General features: G+C 36.0%; 1 protein-coding gene across 1 annotated transcript; it reads right to left on the bottom strand.

Annotated features, from left to right (window-relative positions):
- Positions 1–15,580: 15,580 nt before the first annotated feature.
- Positions 15,581–16,093, bottom strand: LOC139850042 (uncharacterized). The gene has a single exon (XM_071839640.1). It carries the CDS (start codon positions 16,091–16,093, stop codon positions 15,581–15,583), a length of 513 nt encoding a protein of 170 aa, XP_071695741.1.
- Between the last annotated feature and the right edge of the window lie 3,312 nt (positions 16,094–19,405).

Here is a 19,405-nt window from a genome sequence, read left to right as displayed (position 1 = left end):
CTATAACAATCTTATTTCGAGTGGAAATCTTACTTGAAATTGTTTTCGTGTCATGATTCTGCTTCAAGAACTTTCAAGCCATCCAAGGATCCTTTGAAGCTAGATCTATTTTTCTCATTTCCAGTAGGTTTATCCAAGGAACTTGAGGTAGTAATGATGTTCATAACATCATTCGATTCATACATATAAAGCTATCTTATTCGAAGGTTTAAACTTGTAATCACTAGAACATAGTTTAGTTAATTCTAAACTTGTTCGCAAATAAAAGTTAATCCTTCTAACTTGACTTTTAAAATCAACTAAACACATGTTCTATATCTATATTATATGCTAACTTAATGATTTAAAACCTGGAAACACGAAAAACACCGTAAAACGGATTTACGCCATCGTAGTAACACCGCGGGCTGTTTTGGGTTAGTTAATTAAAAACTATGATAAACTTTGATTTAAAAGTTGTTATTCTGGGAAAATGATTTTTATTATGAACATGAAACTATATCCAAAAATTATGGTTAAACTCAAAGTGGAAGTATGTTTTCTAAAATGGTCATCTAGACGTCGTTCTTTCGACTGAAATGACTACCTTTACAAAAACGACTTGTAACTTATTTTTTTGAAAATAAACCTATACTTTTTCTGTTTAAATTCATAAAATAGAGTTCAATATGAAACCATAGCAATTTGATTCACTCAAAACGGATTTAAAATGAAGAAGTTATGGGTAAAACAAGATTGGATAATTTTTCTCATTTTAGCTACGTGAAAATTGGTAACAAATCTATTCCAACCATAACTTAATCAACTTGTATTGTATATTATGTAATCTTGAGATACCATAGACACGTATACAATGTTTCAACCTATCATGTCGACACATCTATATATATTTCGGAACAACCATAGACACTCTATATGTGAATGTTGGAGTTAGCTATACAGGGTTGAGGTTGATTCCAAAATATATATAGTTTGAGTTGTGATCATTACTGAGATACGTATACACTGGGTCGTGGATTGATTCAAGATAATATTTATCGATTTATTTCTGTACATCTAACTGTGGACAACTAGTTGTAGGTTACTAACGATGACAGCTGACTTAATAAACTTAAAACATCAAAATATATTAAAAGTGTTGTAAATATATTTTGAACATACTTTGATATATATGTATATATTGTTATAGGTTCGTGAATCAACCAGTGGCCAAGTCTTACTTCCCGACGAAGTAAAAATCTGTGAAAGTGAGTTATAGTCCCACTTTTAAAATCTAATATTTTTGGGATGAGAATACATGCAGGTTTTATAAATGATTTACAAAATAGACACAAGTACGTGAAACTACATTCTATGGTTGAATTATCGAAATCGAATATGCCCCTTTTTATTAAGTCTGGTAATCTAAGAATTAGGGAACAGACACCCTAATTGACGCGAATCCTAAAGATAGATCTATTGGGCCTAACAAACCCCATCCAAAGTACCGGATGCTTTAGTACTTCGAAATTTATATCATATCCGAAGGGTGTCCCAGAATGATGGGGATATTCTTATATATATGCATCTTGTTAATGTCGGTTACCAGGTGTTCACCATATGAATGATTTTTATCTCTATGTATGGGATGTATATTGAAATATGAAATCTTGTGGTCTATTGTTACGATTTGATATATATAGGTTAAACTTATAACTCACCAACATTTTGTTGACGTTTAAAGCATGTTTATTCTCAGGTGAATACTAAGAGCTTCCGCTGTTGCATATTAAAATAAGGACAAGATTTGGAGTCCATGTTTGTATGATATTGTGTAAAAACTGCATTCAAGAAACTGATTTCGATGTAACATATTTGTATTGTAAACCATTATGTAATGGTCGTGTGTAAACAGGATATTTTAGATTATCATTATTTGATAATCTACGTAAAGCTTTTTAAACCTTTATTTATGAAATAAAGGTTATGGTTTGTTTTAAAAATGAATGCAGTCTTTGAAAAATGTCTCATATAGAGGTCAAAACCTCGCAACGAAATCAATTAATATGGAACATTTTTAATCAATAAGAACGGGACATTTCAGTTGGTATCCGAGTGTTGGTCTTAGAGAACTAGAAAATTTGCATTAGTGTGTCTTATCGAGTTTGTTAGGATGCATTAGTGAGTCTGGACTTCGACCGTGTTTTCTTTAAAAATGATTGCTTAACATTTTTGTTGGAAACTATATATTATTAACATGTATATATTATGTGATATATTAATCTCTTAACATGTTTGATATTGTGTGATAGATGTCTACCTCTAGCACAAATCCCATTGACTCACCTAATAATAACGAAGAGTCGAATATATATTGGACTGATTCACAAGTTCCCGAAGAAGAACCAGAAGAAGAATCAGAACCGGAAGAGGAAGAACCGGAGGAGAAAATAGAACCGGTGGGGAAAATAATAAAATGGTTAAGTAAAAGAAAATCCTCAACCAACCGACCAAGGTTAATTATGGTCAATGGTGTTTCCGCCAAGGAAACAAAATATTGGGAGGATTACCAATTCTCCAATGATTCGGATTCCGACGAGAATTCCGATGATGTTATAGAAATTACCCCAACTGAATTTAAAAAGGCAAAAGAAAATAATAAGGGAAAGGGCATAAAAATAGAGAAATCTAATTCCAACCCCGATGAACTTTATATGTATCGTCAACCCCCGAAGCCCTTAAGTTGTAACAATGACCTGGGAACCTCTAAACCACCAGGTTTTTCTAAACCGTTATGGAAAACGACAGCTCGTATTAGGGGAACATCATATATCCCTAGAAACTTGGCAAAACGAACCAAAATCGAAGAAGAAGAAACGAGCGAGTCGGAATAAGATAGTTGTATTCGTGTGGTATAATATATGTAATATAGTGTGCTTATGCTTTATGATATATGTAAAAATTGCTTGTATTAATAAGTATTTTTTTTTTATTTTATGAATCTAACTCTTGTCTATTTTACAGTATAAAAATACAAAATGGATAGACAACCCAATATTTTAAGAGACCTACCCGGAGACATGATTGATGAAATCTTGTCTAGAGTCGGTCAAAATTCTTCGGCACAACTATTTACGACGAAATCAGTTTGTAAGACATTCGAAGAACGTTCCAAGAATGTCTTGGTTTATAAGAGACTTTCGTTTGAAAGATGGGGGATATCACATTGGGAAACCCATAAGTTACGATGTGTTTACTTTGACGCATATATTGCGGGGAACCCAAATGCTATTTTACGCAATGGGTTAAGAAATTATTTTGACTCAATGTATCCGAATATAGGACTTCATGATTTAGAAAAAGCGGCTAACATGCAACATAAAGAAGCATGCTATGCTTACGGGTTAGTAATGTTCGCTTCTCACTAAAGTGAGAAAAAGAACATCGGGCTACAACTATTAAACAAAACGTTCCCACAAGTGACGGAGTCGGTAATTGGGGTATTAAATGAGGTTTTTAGGTTATTACGAGACTGTTGGTCATTACGTAACCCTCGTCCCTTTGACAACGTTACAACACGCTGTCTTATCAACGGCCATAACGGTTATGTTCCACAAGACCAAGGATGGGAAGTAGTCATAGTAAAACCAGAATGCATGACTTGTTTTTGGACGTATGAATTACGTGTCTTTATTGCCTTTGCTGAACGACTTGTGTACTAGCTAGAATTATCTTCACAACTATCTTGTATCAAAGTTATTGTGTGCTATATTTCATGCTTTATGTAAAATAAGCGGTATTGTAAGTTTGTAAAATATTGTATAAAAGTTTGAACGCCAAATATTATTATAATCAGTTTTTCATATAGAATTGTAGTAGTTGAATTGTATATTAGCTACTAAGTATGAACTTAACGGGTAGGTACTACCCGAATTTAAACTTCTAAAACGCTAATATGAAGAAAAAGCTTTTATAAATGAGTTCATATTATGCTACGAAATACTATTAACTACTCTTAATATTCTGAATGATTAACTTGTTCCATTTTACTATTTTGAAGGAAATGGCACCGACTACTCGACACACCGTGAATATGAATGAAGAGGAATTCCGTACTTTTCTAGCTTCAAACATAGCCGCAGTACAGGCTGCGCTACATACCAACAATAACCTTGGATCTAGCAGTACATGAAATCGTGTAGGATGCACCTTCAAAGAATTCACTGCCTACAAACCTTTGGAATTTGATGGAACCGAAGGACCGATCGGATTGAAACGGTGGACCGAGAAGGTCGAATCGGTGTTTGCCATAAGTAAGTGTACTGAAGAGGACAAAGTGAAGTACGCTACGCATACCTTCACAGGTTCTGCGTTAACATGGAGGAATACCTATCTAGAGCAAGTGGGACAAGATGATGCGTACGCACTACCGTGGTCAGCATTCAAGCACTTGATGAACGAGAAGTACCGTCCCAGAACCGAGGTCAATAAGCTCAAGGCAGAACTTAGAGGGTTACGAACCCAAGGATTTGATATTACCACGTACGAAAGACGATTCACAGAATTGTGCCTATTGTGTCCGGGAGCATTCGAAGATGAGGAAGAGAAGATCGACGCGTTTGTGAAAGGATTACCGGAAAGAATCCAAGAAGATATAAGTTCACACGAGCCCGCCTCCATACAACAGGCATGTAGAATGGCTCACAAACTAGTGAACCAGATTGAGGAAAGAATTAAAGAACAGACGGCTGAAGAGGTCAATGTGAAGCAAGTCAAAAGAAAGTGGGTGGAAAACGGTGATAAGAATCACCAATACAACAACAACAGCAATTACAACAATAATCGCAACAATTATCCCAATAATCGCAACATCAATCGCAACTACAACAAACGGCCCAACAACAACAACAACAATAATAACAACAACAACAACAACAACAACAACAACAACAACAACAACAACAGCAACTACAACAATCATCCCAACAACAATAACAACCGTAACAACAACAACAATCAGAAGCAGCTATGCCAAAGGTGTGAAAAGTATCACTCGGGGTTCTGCACCAAATTTTGCAACAAGTGTAAAAGAAATGGTCATAGCGCGGCGAAGTGTGAGGTCTACGGACCAGGGGTTAACAGAACGAAAGGAACAAATAGTGTCGGAACGAGTAATGGCGGAGCAAGTAGTGTCGGAGCAAGTTATGCCAATGTAGTTTGTTATAAATGTGGAAAACCGGGCCACATTATTAGAAATTGCCCGAACCAGGAGAACACGAATGGAAAAGGCCGCGGAAGAGTTTTCAATATTAATGCGGCAGAGGCACAGGAAGACTCGGAGCTTGTTACGGGTACGTTTCTTATTGACAATAAATCTGCTTACGTTTTATTTGATTCGGGTGCGGATAGAAGCTATATGAGTAGAGATTTTTGTGCTAAATTAAGTTGTCCATTGATGCCGTTGGATAGTAAATTTTTACTCGAATTAGCAAACGGTAAATTAATTTCAGCAGATAATATATGCCGGAATCGAGAAATTAAACTGGGTAGCGAAATATTTAAGATTGATTTGATACCAGTAGAGTTAGGGAGTTTTGATGTAATAGTTGGCATGGACTGGCTGAAGAAGGTGAAAGCAGAGATCGTATGTTATAAAAATGCAATTCGCATTGTACGAGAAGAAGGAGAACCCTTAATGGTGTACGGAGAAAAGGGCAACATGAAGCTACATCTTATTAGTAATTTGAAGGCACAAAAACTAATAAGAAAAGGTTGCTATGTTGTTCTAGCACACGTCGAGAAAGTACAAACTGAAGAAAAGAGCATCAATGATGTTCCCCTCGCAAAAGAATTTCCCGATGTATTTCCGAAAGAATTACCGGGACTACCTCCACATCGATCTGTTGAATTTCAAATAGATCTTGTACCAGGAGCTGCACCAATAGCTCGTGCTCCTTATAGACTCGCACCCAGCGAGATGAAAGAACTGCAAAGCCAACTGCAAGAACTATTAGAACGTGGTTTCATTCGACCAAGCACATCACCATGGGGAGCTCCTGTTTTGTTTGTCAAGAAGAAGGATGGTACATTTAGGTTGTGTATTGACTACAGAGAGTTAAAAAAACTTACCATCAAAAACCGTTATCCACTGCCGAGAATTGACGACTTATTTGATCAACTACAAGGCTCGTCGGTTTATTCGACGATCGATTTACGTTCTGGATATCATCAAATGCGAGTAAAGGAGGATGATATTCCAAAAACTGCTTTTAGGACGCGTTATGGTCATTACGAGTTTATGGTTATGCCGTTTATATTGACTAACGCACCAGCTGTGTTCATGGACCTTATGAACCGAGTGTGTGGGCCATATCTTGACAAGTTTGTCATTGTTTTCATCGATGACATACTTATTTACTCAAAGAATGATCAAGAGCAAGAAGAACATTTGAGAAAAGTGCTAGAAGTATTGAGGAAAGAAAAACTGTACGCTAAGTTTTCAAAGTGTTCATTTTGGTTGGAAGAAGTTCAATTCCTCGGTCACATAGTGAACAAAGAAGGTATCCAGGTGGACCCGGCAAAGATCGAAATCGTTAAAAAGTGGGAAACCCCAAAAACTCCGAAGCATATACGTCAATTTTTAGGACTAGCTGGTTACTACAGAAAGTTCATCCAAGACTTTTCCAGAATAGCAAAACCCTTGACTGCATTAACGCATAAAGGGAAGAAATTTGAATGGAAGGATGAACAAGAGAAAGTGTTTCAGTTATTGAAGAAAAAGCTAACTACGGCACCTATATTGTCATTGCCTGAAGGGAATGATGATTTTGTGATTTATTGTGACGCATCAAAGCAAGGTCTCGGTTGTGTATTAATGCAACGAACGAAGGTGATTGCTTATGCGTCTAGACAATTGAAGATTCACGAACAAAATTATACGACGCATGATTTGGAATTAGGCGCGGTTGTTTTTGCATTAAAGACTTGGAGGCACTACTTATATGGGGTCAAAAGTATTATATATACCGACCACAAAAGTCTTCAACACATATTTAATCAGAAACAACTGAATATGAGGTAGCGTAGGTGGATTGAATTGTTGAATGATTACGACTTTGAGATTCGTTACCACCCGGGGAAGGCAAATGTGGTAGCCGACGCCTTGAGCAGGAAGGACAGAGAACCCATTCGAGTAAAATCTATGAATATAATGATTCACAATAACCTTACTACTCAAATAAAGGAGGCGCAACAAGGAGTTCTAAAAGAGGGAAATTTAAAGGATGAAATACCCAAAGGATCGGAGAAGCATCTTAATATTCGGGAAGACGGAACCCGGTATAGGGCTGAAAGGATTTGGGTACCAAAATTTGGAGATATGAGAGAAATGGTACTTAGAGAAGCTCATAAAACCAGATACTCAATACATCCTGGAACGGGGAAGATGTACAAGGATCTCAAGAAACATTTTTGGTGGCCGGGTATGAAATCCGATGTTGCTAAATACGTAGGAGAATGTTTGACGTGTTATAAGGTCAAAGCTGAACATCAGAAACCATCAGGTCTACTACAACAACCTGAAATCCCGGAATGGAAATGGGAAAACATTAACATGGATTTCATTACTAAATTGCCAAGGACTGCAAGTGGTTATGATAATATTTGGGTAATAGTTGATCGTCTCACCAAGTCAGCACACTTCCTGCCAATAAGAGAAGATGACAAGATGGAGAAGTTAGCACGACTGTATTTGAAGGAAGTCATCTCCAGACATGGAATACCAATCTCTATTATCTCTGATAGGGATGGCAGATTTATTTCAAGATTCTGGCAGACATTACAGCAAGCATTGGGAACTCGTCTAGACATGAGTACTGCCTATCATCCACAAACTGATGGGCAGAGCGAAAGGACGATACAAACGCTTGAAGACATGCTACGAGCTTGTGTTATTGATTTCGGAAACAGTTGGGATCGACATCTACCGTTAGCAGAATTTTTCTACAACAACAGCTACCATTCAAGCATTGAGATGGCACCGTTTGAAGCACTTTATGGTAGAAAGTGCAGGTCTCTGATTTGTTGGAGTGAAGTGAGGGATAGACAGATTACGGGTCCGGAGATAATACAAAAAACTACCGAGAAAATCATCCAAATTCAACAAAGATTGAAAACCACCCAGAGTCGACAAAAGAGCTACGCGGACAGTAAAAGAAAAGATATAGAGTTTGAAATTAGAGAAATGGTCATGCTTAAGGTTTCACCTTGGAAAGGCGTTGTTCGATTTGGTAAATAGGGGAAACTAAATCCAAGGTACATTGGACCATTCAAGATTATAGATCGTGTCGGACCAGTAGCTTACCAACTGGAGCTACCTCAACAACTCGCGGCTGTACATAACACTTTCCACGTCTTAAATTTGAAGAAATGTTTTGCTAAAGAAGATCTCACTATTCCGTTGGACGAAATCCAAATCAATGAAAAACTTCAATTCATTGAAGAACCCATCGAAATAATGGATCGTGAGGTTAAGAGACTTAAACAAAACAAGATACCGATTGTTAAGGTTTGATGGAATGCTCGTAGAGGACCCGAGTTCACCTGGGAGCGTGAAGATCAGATGAATAAGAAATACCCGCATTTATTTCCAGAAGATACGTCAACACCTCCAACTGCTTAAAATTTTGGGACAAAATTTATTTAACTGGTAGGTACTGTAGTGACCCGAACTTTTCCATGTTTATATATATATATTAAATGAAATTGTTATTTACATGATTAAGTGTTTCCAACATATTAAGCAATCAAACTTGTTAAGACTTGATTAATTGAAATAGGTTTCATATAGACAATTGACCACCCAAGTTGACCGGTGATTCACGAACGTTAAAACTTGTAAAAACTATATGATGACATATATATGGTTATATATATAGTTAACATGCTATTATGATAAGTAAACATATCATTAAGTATATTAATAATGAACTACATATGTAAAAACAAGACTACTAATTAAGTATATTAATAATGAACTACATATGTAAAAACAAGACTACTAACTTAATGATTTTGAAACGAGACATATATGTAACGATTATCGTTGTAACGACATTTAATGTATATATATCATATTAAGAGATATTCGTACATCATAATATCATGATAATATAATAATTTAAAATCTCATTTGATATTATAAACATTGGGTTAACAACATTTAACAAGATCGTTAACCTAAAGGTTTCAAAACAACACTTACATGTAACGGCTAACGATGACTTAACGACTCAGTTAAAATGTATATACATGTAGTGTTTTAATATGTATTCATACACTTTTGAAAGACTTTAAGACACTTATCAAAATACTTCTACTTAACAAAAATGCTTACAATTACATCCTCGTTCAGTTTCATCAACAATTCTACTCGTATGCACCCGTATTCGTACTCGTACAATACACATCTTTTAGATGTATGTACTATTGGTATATACACTCCAATGATCAGCTCTTAGCAGCCCATGTGAGTCACCTAACACATGTGGGAACCATCATTTGGCAACTAGCATGAAATATCTCATAAAATTACAAAAATATGAGTAATCATTCATGACTTATTTACATGAAAACAAAATTACATATCCTTTATATCTAATCCATACACCAACGACCAAAAACACATACAAATACTTTTATTCTTCAATTTTCTTCATCTAATTGATCTCTCTCAAGTTCCATCTTCAAGTTCTAAGTGTTCTTCATAAATTCCAAAAGTTCAAGTTTCATAAAATCAAGAATACTTCCAAGATTGCAAGTTTACTTCCAAGTTTTCTAAATCCATTCCAAGTAATCATCCAAGATCAAGAAACCTTTGTTACTTACAGTAGGTTATATTTATAATACAAGGTAATAATCATATTCAAACTTTAATTCAATTTCTATAACTATAACAATCTTATTTCGAGTGGAAATCTTACTTGAAATTGTTTTCGTGTCATGATTCTGCTTCAAGAACTTTCAAGCCATCCAAGGATTCTTTGAAGCTAGATCTATTTTTCTCATTTCCAGTAGGTTTATCCAAGGAACTTGAGGTAGTAATGATGTTCATAACATCATTCGATTCATACATATAAAGCTATCTTATTCGAAGGTTTAAACTTGTAATCACTAGAACATAGTTTAGTTAATTCTAAACTTGTTCACAAATAAAAGTTAATCCATCTAACTTGACTTTTAAAATCAACTAAACACATGTTCTATATCTATATGATATGCTAACTTAATGATTTAAAACCTGGAAATACGAAAAACATCGTAAAACGGATTTACGCCGTCGTAGTAACACCGCGGGCTGTTTTGGGTTAGTTAATTAAAAACTACGATAAACTTTGATTTAAAAGTTGTTATTCTGGGAAAATGATTTTTATTATGAACATGAAACTATATCCAAAAATTATGGTTAAACTCAAAGTGGAAGTATGTTTTCTAAAATGGTCATCTAGACGTCGTTCTTTCGACTGAAATGACTACCTTTACAAAAACGATTTGTAACTTATTTTTTCGAAAATAAACCTATACTTTTTCTGTTTAGATTCATAAAATAGAGTTCAATATGAAACCATAGCAATTTGATTCACTCAAAACGGATTTAAAATGAAGAAGTTATGGGTAAAACAAGATTGGATAATTTTTCTCATTTTAGCTACGTGAAAATTGGTAACAAATCTATTCCAACAATAACTTAATCAACTTGTATTGTATATTATGTAATCTTGAGATACCATAGACACGTATACAATGTTTCGACCTATCATGTCGACACATCTATATATATTTCGGAACAACCATAGACACTCTATATGTGAATGTTGGAGTTAGCTATACAGGGTTGAGGTTGATTCCAAAATATATATAGTTTGAGTTGTGATCATTACTGAGATACGTATACACTGGGTCGTGGATTGATTCAAGATAATATTTATCGATTTATTTATGTACATCTAACTGTGGACAACTAGTTGTAGGTTACTAACGAGGACAGCTGACTTAATAAACTTAAAACATCAAAATATATTAAAAGTGTTGTAAATATATTTTGAACATACTTTGATATATATGTATATATTGTTATAGGTTCGTGAATCAACCAGTGGCCAAGTCTTACTTCCCGACGAAGTAAAAATCTGTGAAAGTGAGTTATAGTCCCACTTTTAAAATCTAATATTTTTGGGATGAGAATACATGCAGGTTTTATAAATGATTTACAAAATAGACACAAATACGTGAAACTACATTCTATGGTTGAATTATCGAAATCGAATATACCCCTTTTTATTAAGTCTGGTAATCTAAGAATTAGGGAACAGACACCCTAATTGACGCGAATCCTAAAGATAGATCTATTGAGCCTAACAAACCCCATCCAAAGTACCGGATGCTTTAGTACTTCGAAATTTATATCATATCTGAAGGGTGTCCCGGAATGATGGGGATATTCTTATATATATGCATCTTGTTAATGTCGGTTACCAGGTGTTCACCATATGAATGATTTTTATCTCTATGTATGGGATGTGTATTGAAATATGAAATCTTGTGGTCTATTGTTACGATTTGATATATATAGGTTAAACCTATAACTCACCAACATTTTGTTGACGTTTAAAGCATGTTTATTCTCAGGTGAATACTAAGAGCTTTCGCTGTTGCATATTAAAATAAGGACAAGATTTGGAGTCCATGTTTGTATGATATTGTGTAAAAACTGCATTCAAGAAACTGATTTCGATGTAACATATTTGTATTGTAAACCATTATGTAATGGTCGTGTGTAAACAGGATATTTTAGATTATCATTATTTGATAATCTACGTAAAGCTTTTTAAACCTTTATTTATGAAATAAAGGTTATGGTTTGTTTTAAAAATGAATGCAGTCTTTGAAAAATGTCTCATATAGAGGTCAAAACCTCGCAACGAAATCAATTAATATGGAACGTTTTTAATCAATAAGAACATGACATTTCAGATTTAGTGTTTTAAAACCTTTTCATTGGAAATTATACCTCAATACAATTCCAACGATAGTTTATTTATCAAAAACGGAGTTACGGTTTGAAAATTACACCCTTTTCAATTTTACCAAAAGCTGACCACTGCTCAACCGCTTGGTTGAGAGCAGTTGAGCCCTCAACCGTACGGTTGAGCCCTCAACCACGTGGTTGAGCCCTCAAAATTGTGGCCAACCACGTGGTTGAGCTGTCACTCATGTGGGTGCTGAAAAACACCATCATCTCGTTGTTTTTGAGTTTTTGATACCTAAAACTCGATTTCTGCTTGTTTTGATCAATCCAATGACTCAATAAAACCATATAACACATATATAATCTATTACTAACCACAAACAAGCATAATAAACACATTCAAAGCAAGAATCAATCATAAAAAGCTTACTTTTTCAAAACCCATTCGTAACCTAATTTAATTTACCAAAATATGATATATTTTTACCTTGTTTTCATCCTTGAAAACACTTGAATTGGATGCACGAAATCACTAGCTTTGAATTACGCTTCTTTATTTTAGGATTTAAAAGTAGTATGATGTGTTTAGGGTTTGAATATGCTAAAATTTGAAAGGACTGAACGAGCGGTGTACATATAATCAAAATGGATTTCTTCATTGTGAGGAAACCCTACTCCGTATAACACACGGGTATTTACCAGTTATTTGAAACCCAAAATCTTTAATAACTTATTCATTTTAAGTCCAATTCACAAAAGAAAATATGTTATGCAACCCTTGTCACAAAACGTACATTATCCCATACACAATAATTATAAAACACATAATTATTAAAATTACTATATAAGCACATAAGGGTAAATAGGACATTACCACTAGGCCCAAAGGTAGGCTGTTACAAATCTACCTCCCTTAAGAAGATTCCATCCTCGAAATCTGGTCACAGTTAAACAGATGAGGGTATCTAGAGGTCATCAACTCTTTAGTCTCCCATATCAGATTGGTGCCTAAACTATGCTTCCATTCCACAAGCACCATTGAAATCTGCTTCTTACGCAACTTAGTCACTTTTCTGTCGACAATTCTCACTGGTTCTTCTACCAATTTCTTACTAGAATCTACTTTCTAATCTTATAGAGGAAGAATTTGATTTTCATCATCTACTTTGCACTTACGGAGATAACACACGTTGAAGGTATCATGAATACCTGTCAATTTAGGAGGAAGATCTAACACTACCGTCTGATCATTCAGCATTTGACAAATTCTAAAAGGACCAATGTACCTTGGAGCTAGTTTTCCTCGTTTACCAAACCTAATTACACCCTTCCACGGTGACACTTTTAAATACACACGTTCACCCACGATAAACGTCACTGGTCGTCAGCGAGGATCTGCATACATCTTTTGTCTATCTCTAGCAGCTTTCAGGTTATCACGTACGATAGCCACTTTTTCCGCAGTCTGCTGCACTATTTCTGAACCCGCAAACTGTTTCTCACCTGCCTCTAACCAACACGATGGAGTTTGACACTTTCTACCATACAACATTTCATAAGGCGACATGCCAATACTTGAATGATAGGAGTTGTTGTAAGCAAATTCGATCAATGGTAGATGATAATCCTACGATCCACCATATTCTATCACACAAGCTCTTAACATATCCTCTAAAGTCTGAATAGTTCGTTCACTTTGAAAGTCAGTCTGAGGATGATAAGTTGTACTAAGGTTGACACGAGTACCCAAATGTTCTTGTAGGCTATTCCATAAAGTAGACACAAATCGGAACTCTATCTGACACAATAGACAACGGTATACCATGTCGTGATACTATTTCATTTAGGTACAACTGAGCTAATTTGGTCAACGAAGCTGTTTCACTAGTAGGTAGAAAATGTGCACTTTTGGTTAAACGGTCCACTATTACCCAAATCATGTCATTTCCTTTCTGGGTAGTTTTGTGACAAAATCTATGGTGATATGTTCCCATTTGCACTCTGGAATCTCTAATTGACGCAAAGACCCACATGGTTTCTGGTGTTCTGCTTTCACTTGGGCGCAAATATGACACTTTTCCACGTATTGCGCGATGTCTGCTTTCATAGTTGGCCACCAATATAACACTTTCAGATCATGGTACATTTTTGTAATACCGGGATGCACAGATATTCTCGATTTATGTGCTTCATTCCTCAATCCTCAAAGTGACGGCACCCAAACTCGTTCACGATAAGTCTTTAATCCTCGAGAATCATTCGTTAATTCTTTTTTTCTTTTCACCATTAACTTAGATTTCAAATGTTCATCGTGTAATGCTTCGAGTTGAGTTATCTTTAGTCGATCCACTAAACCAGGCACAATCTCAATTCGCATAAACTTTACATTGTCAGCGGATTTCTTATGACTTAACGCATCAGCCATGATGTTTGCCTTGCAAGGATGATATCTGATCTCACAGTCATAATCCTTAATTAGTTCTTACCACCGTCTCTGGCGCATATTCATCTCTTTCTGCGAAAAGATATACTGTAAACTTTTATGATCGGTGCAGATAACACAATGCGTACCATAAAGATAATGTCTCCGTAACTTTAACGCAAACACTACTGCAACCATTTCTAGGTCATGTGCTGGATAACTCTTTTCACTTGGTTTTAACTGTCGAGACGCATACGCAATTACACGATCTCTTTGCATTAATACACAGCCCAAACCGGATAAAGACGTGTCGCAATACACCACGAAGTCTTCGGATCCCTCAGGTAAGGCTAACACTGGTGCTCGACACAACAAACTTTTCAAAGTCTGAAACGCAGTTTCCTGTTCATTACCCCACTGAAAAGACACAACCTTTCTAGTTAACTTTGTCAAAGAACTTGCAATCTTTGAAACATCTTTAATAAATCGTCGGTAGTAACCGGCCAATCCTAGAAAACTCTTGATTTCTGTCAGATTCTTTGGTGAATTCCAATTCATCACAGCTTCAATTTTAGATGGATCCACTTTTATACCTTCTGCACAGATAATATGACTCAAAACTTGAACTTCACGCAACCAGAACTCACACTTGGAAAACTTTTCATACAATTGTTCACGTTTCAAAAGTTCCAAAACTTGTCTTAAATGCTCAGCATGCTCGGATTCGGTTTTGGAGTACACTAAGATGTCATCAATGAACACGATAACAAACTTATCCAAAAACGGTTTACACACCCTATTTAGAAGATCCATGAAAATTGCTGGAGCGTTGGTTAACCCAAATGGCATCACTAGGAACTCATAATGACCATAACGAGTACGAAATACAGTTTTAGGAATGTCAGATTCAGCCACACGAACCTGGTGATATCCCGAACGTAGATCTATTTTCAAAAGAACGAAGCTCCTTGAAGCTGATCAGGTAAGTCATCTATTCTAGGGAGCGGATACTTATCCTTCACTGTTCTTTTATTTAGCTCATGATAATCTACACACATTTGGAGCGTACCATCTTTCTTTTTCACAAATAACACTGGTGCACCTCACAGTGAAGAACTCGGACAAATGAACCTGCGGTCCAACAATTCTTGAATTTAGGACATCATTTCACGAATTTCTGAAGGAGCTAATCTATACAGAGCTTTGGCAACCGGCGTAGCCCCTGGCACTAACTCGATCTTATATTCAACTTCCCTGATCGACGGTAAGCCTGGCAATTCATCTGGGAACACTTCTGGATATTCAGACACCTCAGGAATATCAGACACTGCTTTCTTTTCCTTCTTTACATCGATCACATAAGCTAAGAAAGAATCACATCCCTTGGCCAAAGATTTCTGAGCTTTCCTCATCGACAATAATGGACAACGGAACCCACCGTGATCACCACGAGCCACTACCCATTTCCCACCGGCCACTGAAAAAGAGATAACTTTCCTATCGCACTTAATACAGGCCTTATGGTCACTAAGCCAATTCTTTTCTAGCACTACATCAAAGCTTGGTATAAGCATCACTAGGCAAGTCACAGGGAAAAGACAACCCTCTATGTCAATAGTAATTCCAGACACAGACTTTGTGACTGGAACAGTTCTACCATCACCCATATTTAAGGGTTCATTAATTACCCTAAAAGGCACATTTAACTTAGTTCAAAATGTAGTTGGCATAAACGAGCGATTTTCTCTATAGTCAAATAGTACACGAGGCGGCACAGAATTTACTAAGAACATACCGGTGATTGCATCGTCAGTAGCAGTGACAGCGTCTACTGACATCTGAAAGGCTCTAGCTTCAGGTGGTAGATATTCTTGCGCTTCTGCCCCACAGAGGAAGCATATGATCCCCCAGCAAACACAGCACGTACCCCCGACCCGGACCCCACTCCGGAATAGCTCTTTCTTGCAGTTGGACACTCTGCAGCTCTGTGACCCTCTTTTTGACAGTTCCAACACACATTATTCTTAAACGAACATTCTTGAGGCTCATGTCCCACTATACCACAACGTAAATAACATTTCGTCAATATTGTACACTACCCACTATGTGAAGACTTACACATTCTACACCATGTCTTCTGACCACTTGACACTGATCCACCCTGGCTAGACTGCCCTTTTGGCTTAAACCGACTTGATTTCTTTGATTACTGGCTAGATTGACTTGCCGTTGGTTTCACTTGCGACACACTTTCAGTTTTCACACTTATGGTCGCCTTAATGTCACTTTCAGTTACCTTTGCCAACATATGTGCTTGTGATAAAGTAGTAGCAAGTCTTGCAATCGTGCAATATTCAGATCGTATAATTTCTACAAACCATTACACTCTGGACTGTTTGTCAGGTATCTACTGATGCACGAACCTTAACTTATCCATAAACTGCTCAAACGCTTCATCGACTGTCATGTATTCAGTCATCATCATTTTCATGAACTCTTGCTTCAATCGATTGATATCGAATGCAGGGCAGTACTGCTCCTGGACCTTTGCATCAAATTGTTCCCAAGTGACCAGATTGAGTTGCTCTTTTGACAACGGAGCAGTAATTGTATCCCACTAAACCATAGCTCGACTCTTTAACAGTCGGATGGCATAAGTTACCCACAATTCTGGTTCACATTGACAGGCTTTCAGTGCCCGTTCAACTTCCTTTAGCCAATTCAATGTCACAATCGGATCGCGATGACCCGAATACTCAGAGGGCTTGCAGTCTATAAAATGCTTGAACGTACACTTCTTCTCCTTCACCGCTTGCTGAAAAAGAGGAGTTTGAAATGGATTCGTTGTCGCGTACTAATATTGAAGAGGGTACTGGCATTTTTGGGAAGATTGATATGGCACTTGAGGTTGAGAGTGGGGTGGTTGCGAAGCACTACCCGATGGGACAGATGTATACTAAGTACCAGTTAACCCTGTAGGTATTGGTGGATCACTAGCCTCAGACACCACAGTTGAATGCCTGATTTGGAGCTCTAATTCCTTCATTTTTTCTCGAGATTCCTGTAACTGACTTTCTAACTGTTGAACATACTCATCTGGATCACCTTCTGGACTATGTTCCACTAATGGCGCTCTAAATATTCTGGGTCCGGGAGTCACAGGGGCATCGTTATTTCTGGTCTGGTCAGCCATACCTGGCTGCAAACACATCATCTCACAAAAATTAGTTGATAACCTGTTAGCACCTATCACTAAGTACAATCACATAGGTACATATCTCTACATTCACTTATTCTCCACTCGGATGTTTGACACGACACATTCATAAGTTTGGGAGTAAGTCACTTACAAAGTGCACATACTGCCAAACCTATGCTCTGATACCAACTTGTAACACCGTACTTTTTACATACACATTTTTTTAAAGACACTCATAGCGGAAGACTTATTAATTTACATATCATATATTATATACAGAAATATATGATCACACAAACCACTAGTGTTACGTTATTACTATAAACCATTCAAATATATTGTCTATTACAAAAACATCAGAGTGACATTGTGTCAAACATCTGCAGCTGCCCGGCAAAACCCACCAAAAGCTGTTAGTACACACCTGCAGGGCAAAACACTGTGGGGGAATCAGCATAATGCTAAGTGAATGGCATTATCTAGGTGGAAATCACTACAAGCATCAAGCATAACTTAAAGGCACTGGTCACTGGATCACTTAAAGCCATACACAAGAGGACCGGTAACCCGTTGTAATGACCCGTCCTAACCCATAAGAACGAATACAATAACATTTGGTTACATCGCGAGGTACTTGACCTCTATATGATACATTTTACAAACATTGCATTCGTTTTTGAAAAGACAATCTTTCATTACATCGAAAGTTGATGGCATGCATACCATTTCATAATATATCTAACTACAATTGACTTAATAATAATCTTGATGAACTCAACGACTCGAATGCAACGTCTTTTGAAATATGCCATGAATGACTCCAAGTAATTTTTCTAAAATGAGCAAATGCGCAGCGGAAGATTTCTTTCGTACCTGAGAATAAACATGCTTTAAAGTGTCAACCAAAAAGTTGGTGAGTTCATTAGTTTAACATAAATAATCATTTCCATCATTTTAATAGACCACAAGATTTTCATTTCTCATAAATATACGTCCCATGCATAGAGACAAAAAATATCATTCATATGGATTGAACACCTGGTAACCGACGTTAACTTAATGCATAGAATATCCCCAAAACAGAACCTCTCGTCTGTATAATAATCTCGAAGTACTAAAGCATTCGTACCCCGAATGGGACTTGTCAAGGTCCATAGATCTTCTTTAGGATTCGCGTCTATCAGAGGCCATTTCCCTAAATTCTTAGGTTACCAGACTTGAAGGGCGATATTCGGTTTAATAATCCAACCATAGAATGTAATTTTAAGTACTTGTGTCTATTTCGTAAAACATTTATAAAAGGAGCGCATGTATTCTCAGTCCTAAAAATATATATATAGCAAAAGCATTTAAAAAGGGAGCAAATGAAACTCATAATATTGTATTTTGTAGTAAAAATACATATGACGTCAATGAACAAGTGTACGGTTGGCCTCGGATTCACAAACCTATATAATTTATATATTTATTAACACATATAATTGTGATCGAACAGATTTATATATTTTATAAATGTTATCTTAATAAATTATGTGTTTCATTAATAATTTAATTAATTGTATTTATTCTATATACTTAAATACATAAAGATATTACTATAGTTTTGTTAAATATATTTCTATATGACTAATTTTTATTGTAGTAATGATAATAATATTAGTAGTAATATTGATAGTAAATATAATATGGTTTTTATAAAATAATAATGATACTAATAATATTAAAAATGATAATAATAATATTAATGTAAAAAATAATAATAATAGGAATAATAAAATAA

This window comes from Rutidosis leptorrhynchoides, chromosome 5 (genome assembly GCF_046630445.1).
Source record: "Rutidosis leptorrhynchoides isolate AG116_Rl617_1_P2 chromosome 5, CSIRO_AGI_Rlap_v1, whole genome shotgun sequence".
NCBI classification, from domain to species: domain Eukaryota; kingdom Viridiplantae; phylum Streptophyta; class Magnoliopsida; order Asterales; family Asteraceae; genus Rutidosis; species Rutidosis leptorrhynchoides.
The sequence above is the reverse complement of the archived record's forward strand: the minus strand, read 5'-3'. Positions and strand labels throughout refer to the sequence as shown.

Coding starts and splice junctions, on each gene's coding strand:
- LOC139850042 (XM_071839640.1), bottom strand. CDS start 16,093: ATGGGTGATGGTAGAACTGTTCCAGTCACAAAGTCTGTGTCTGGAATT.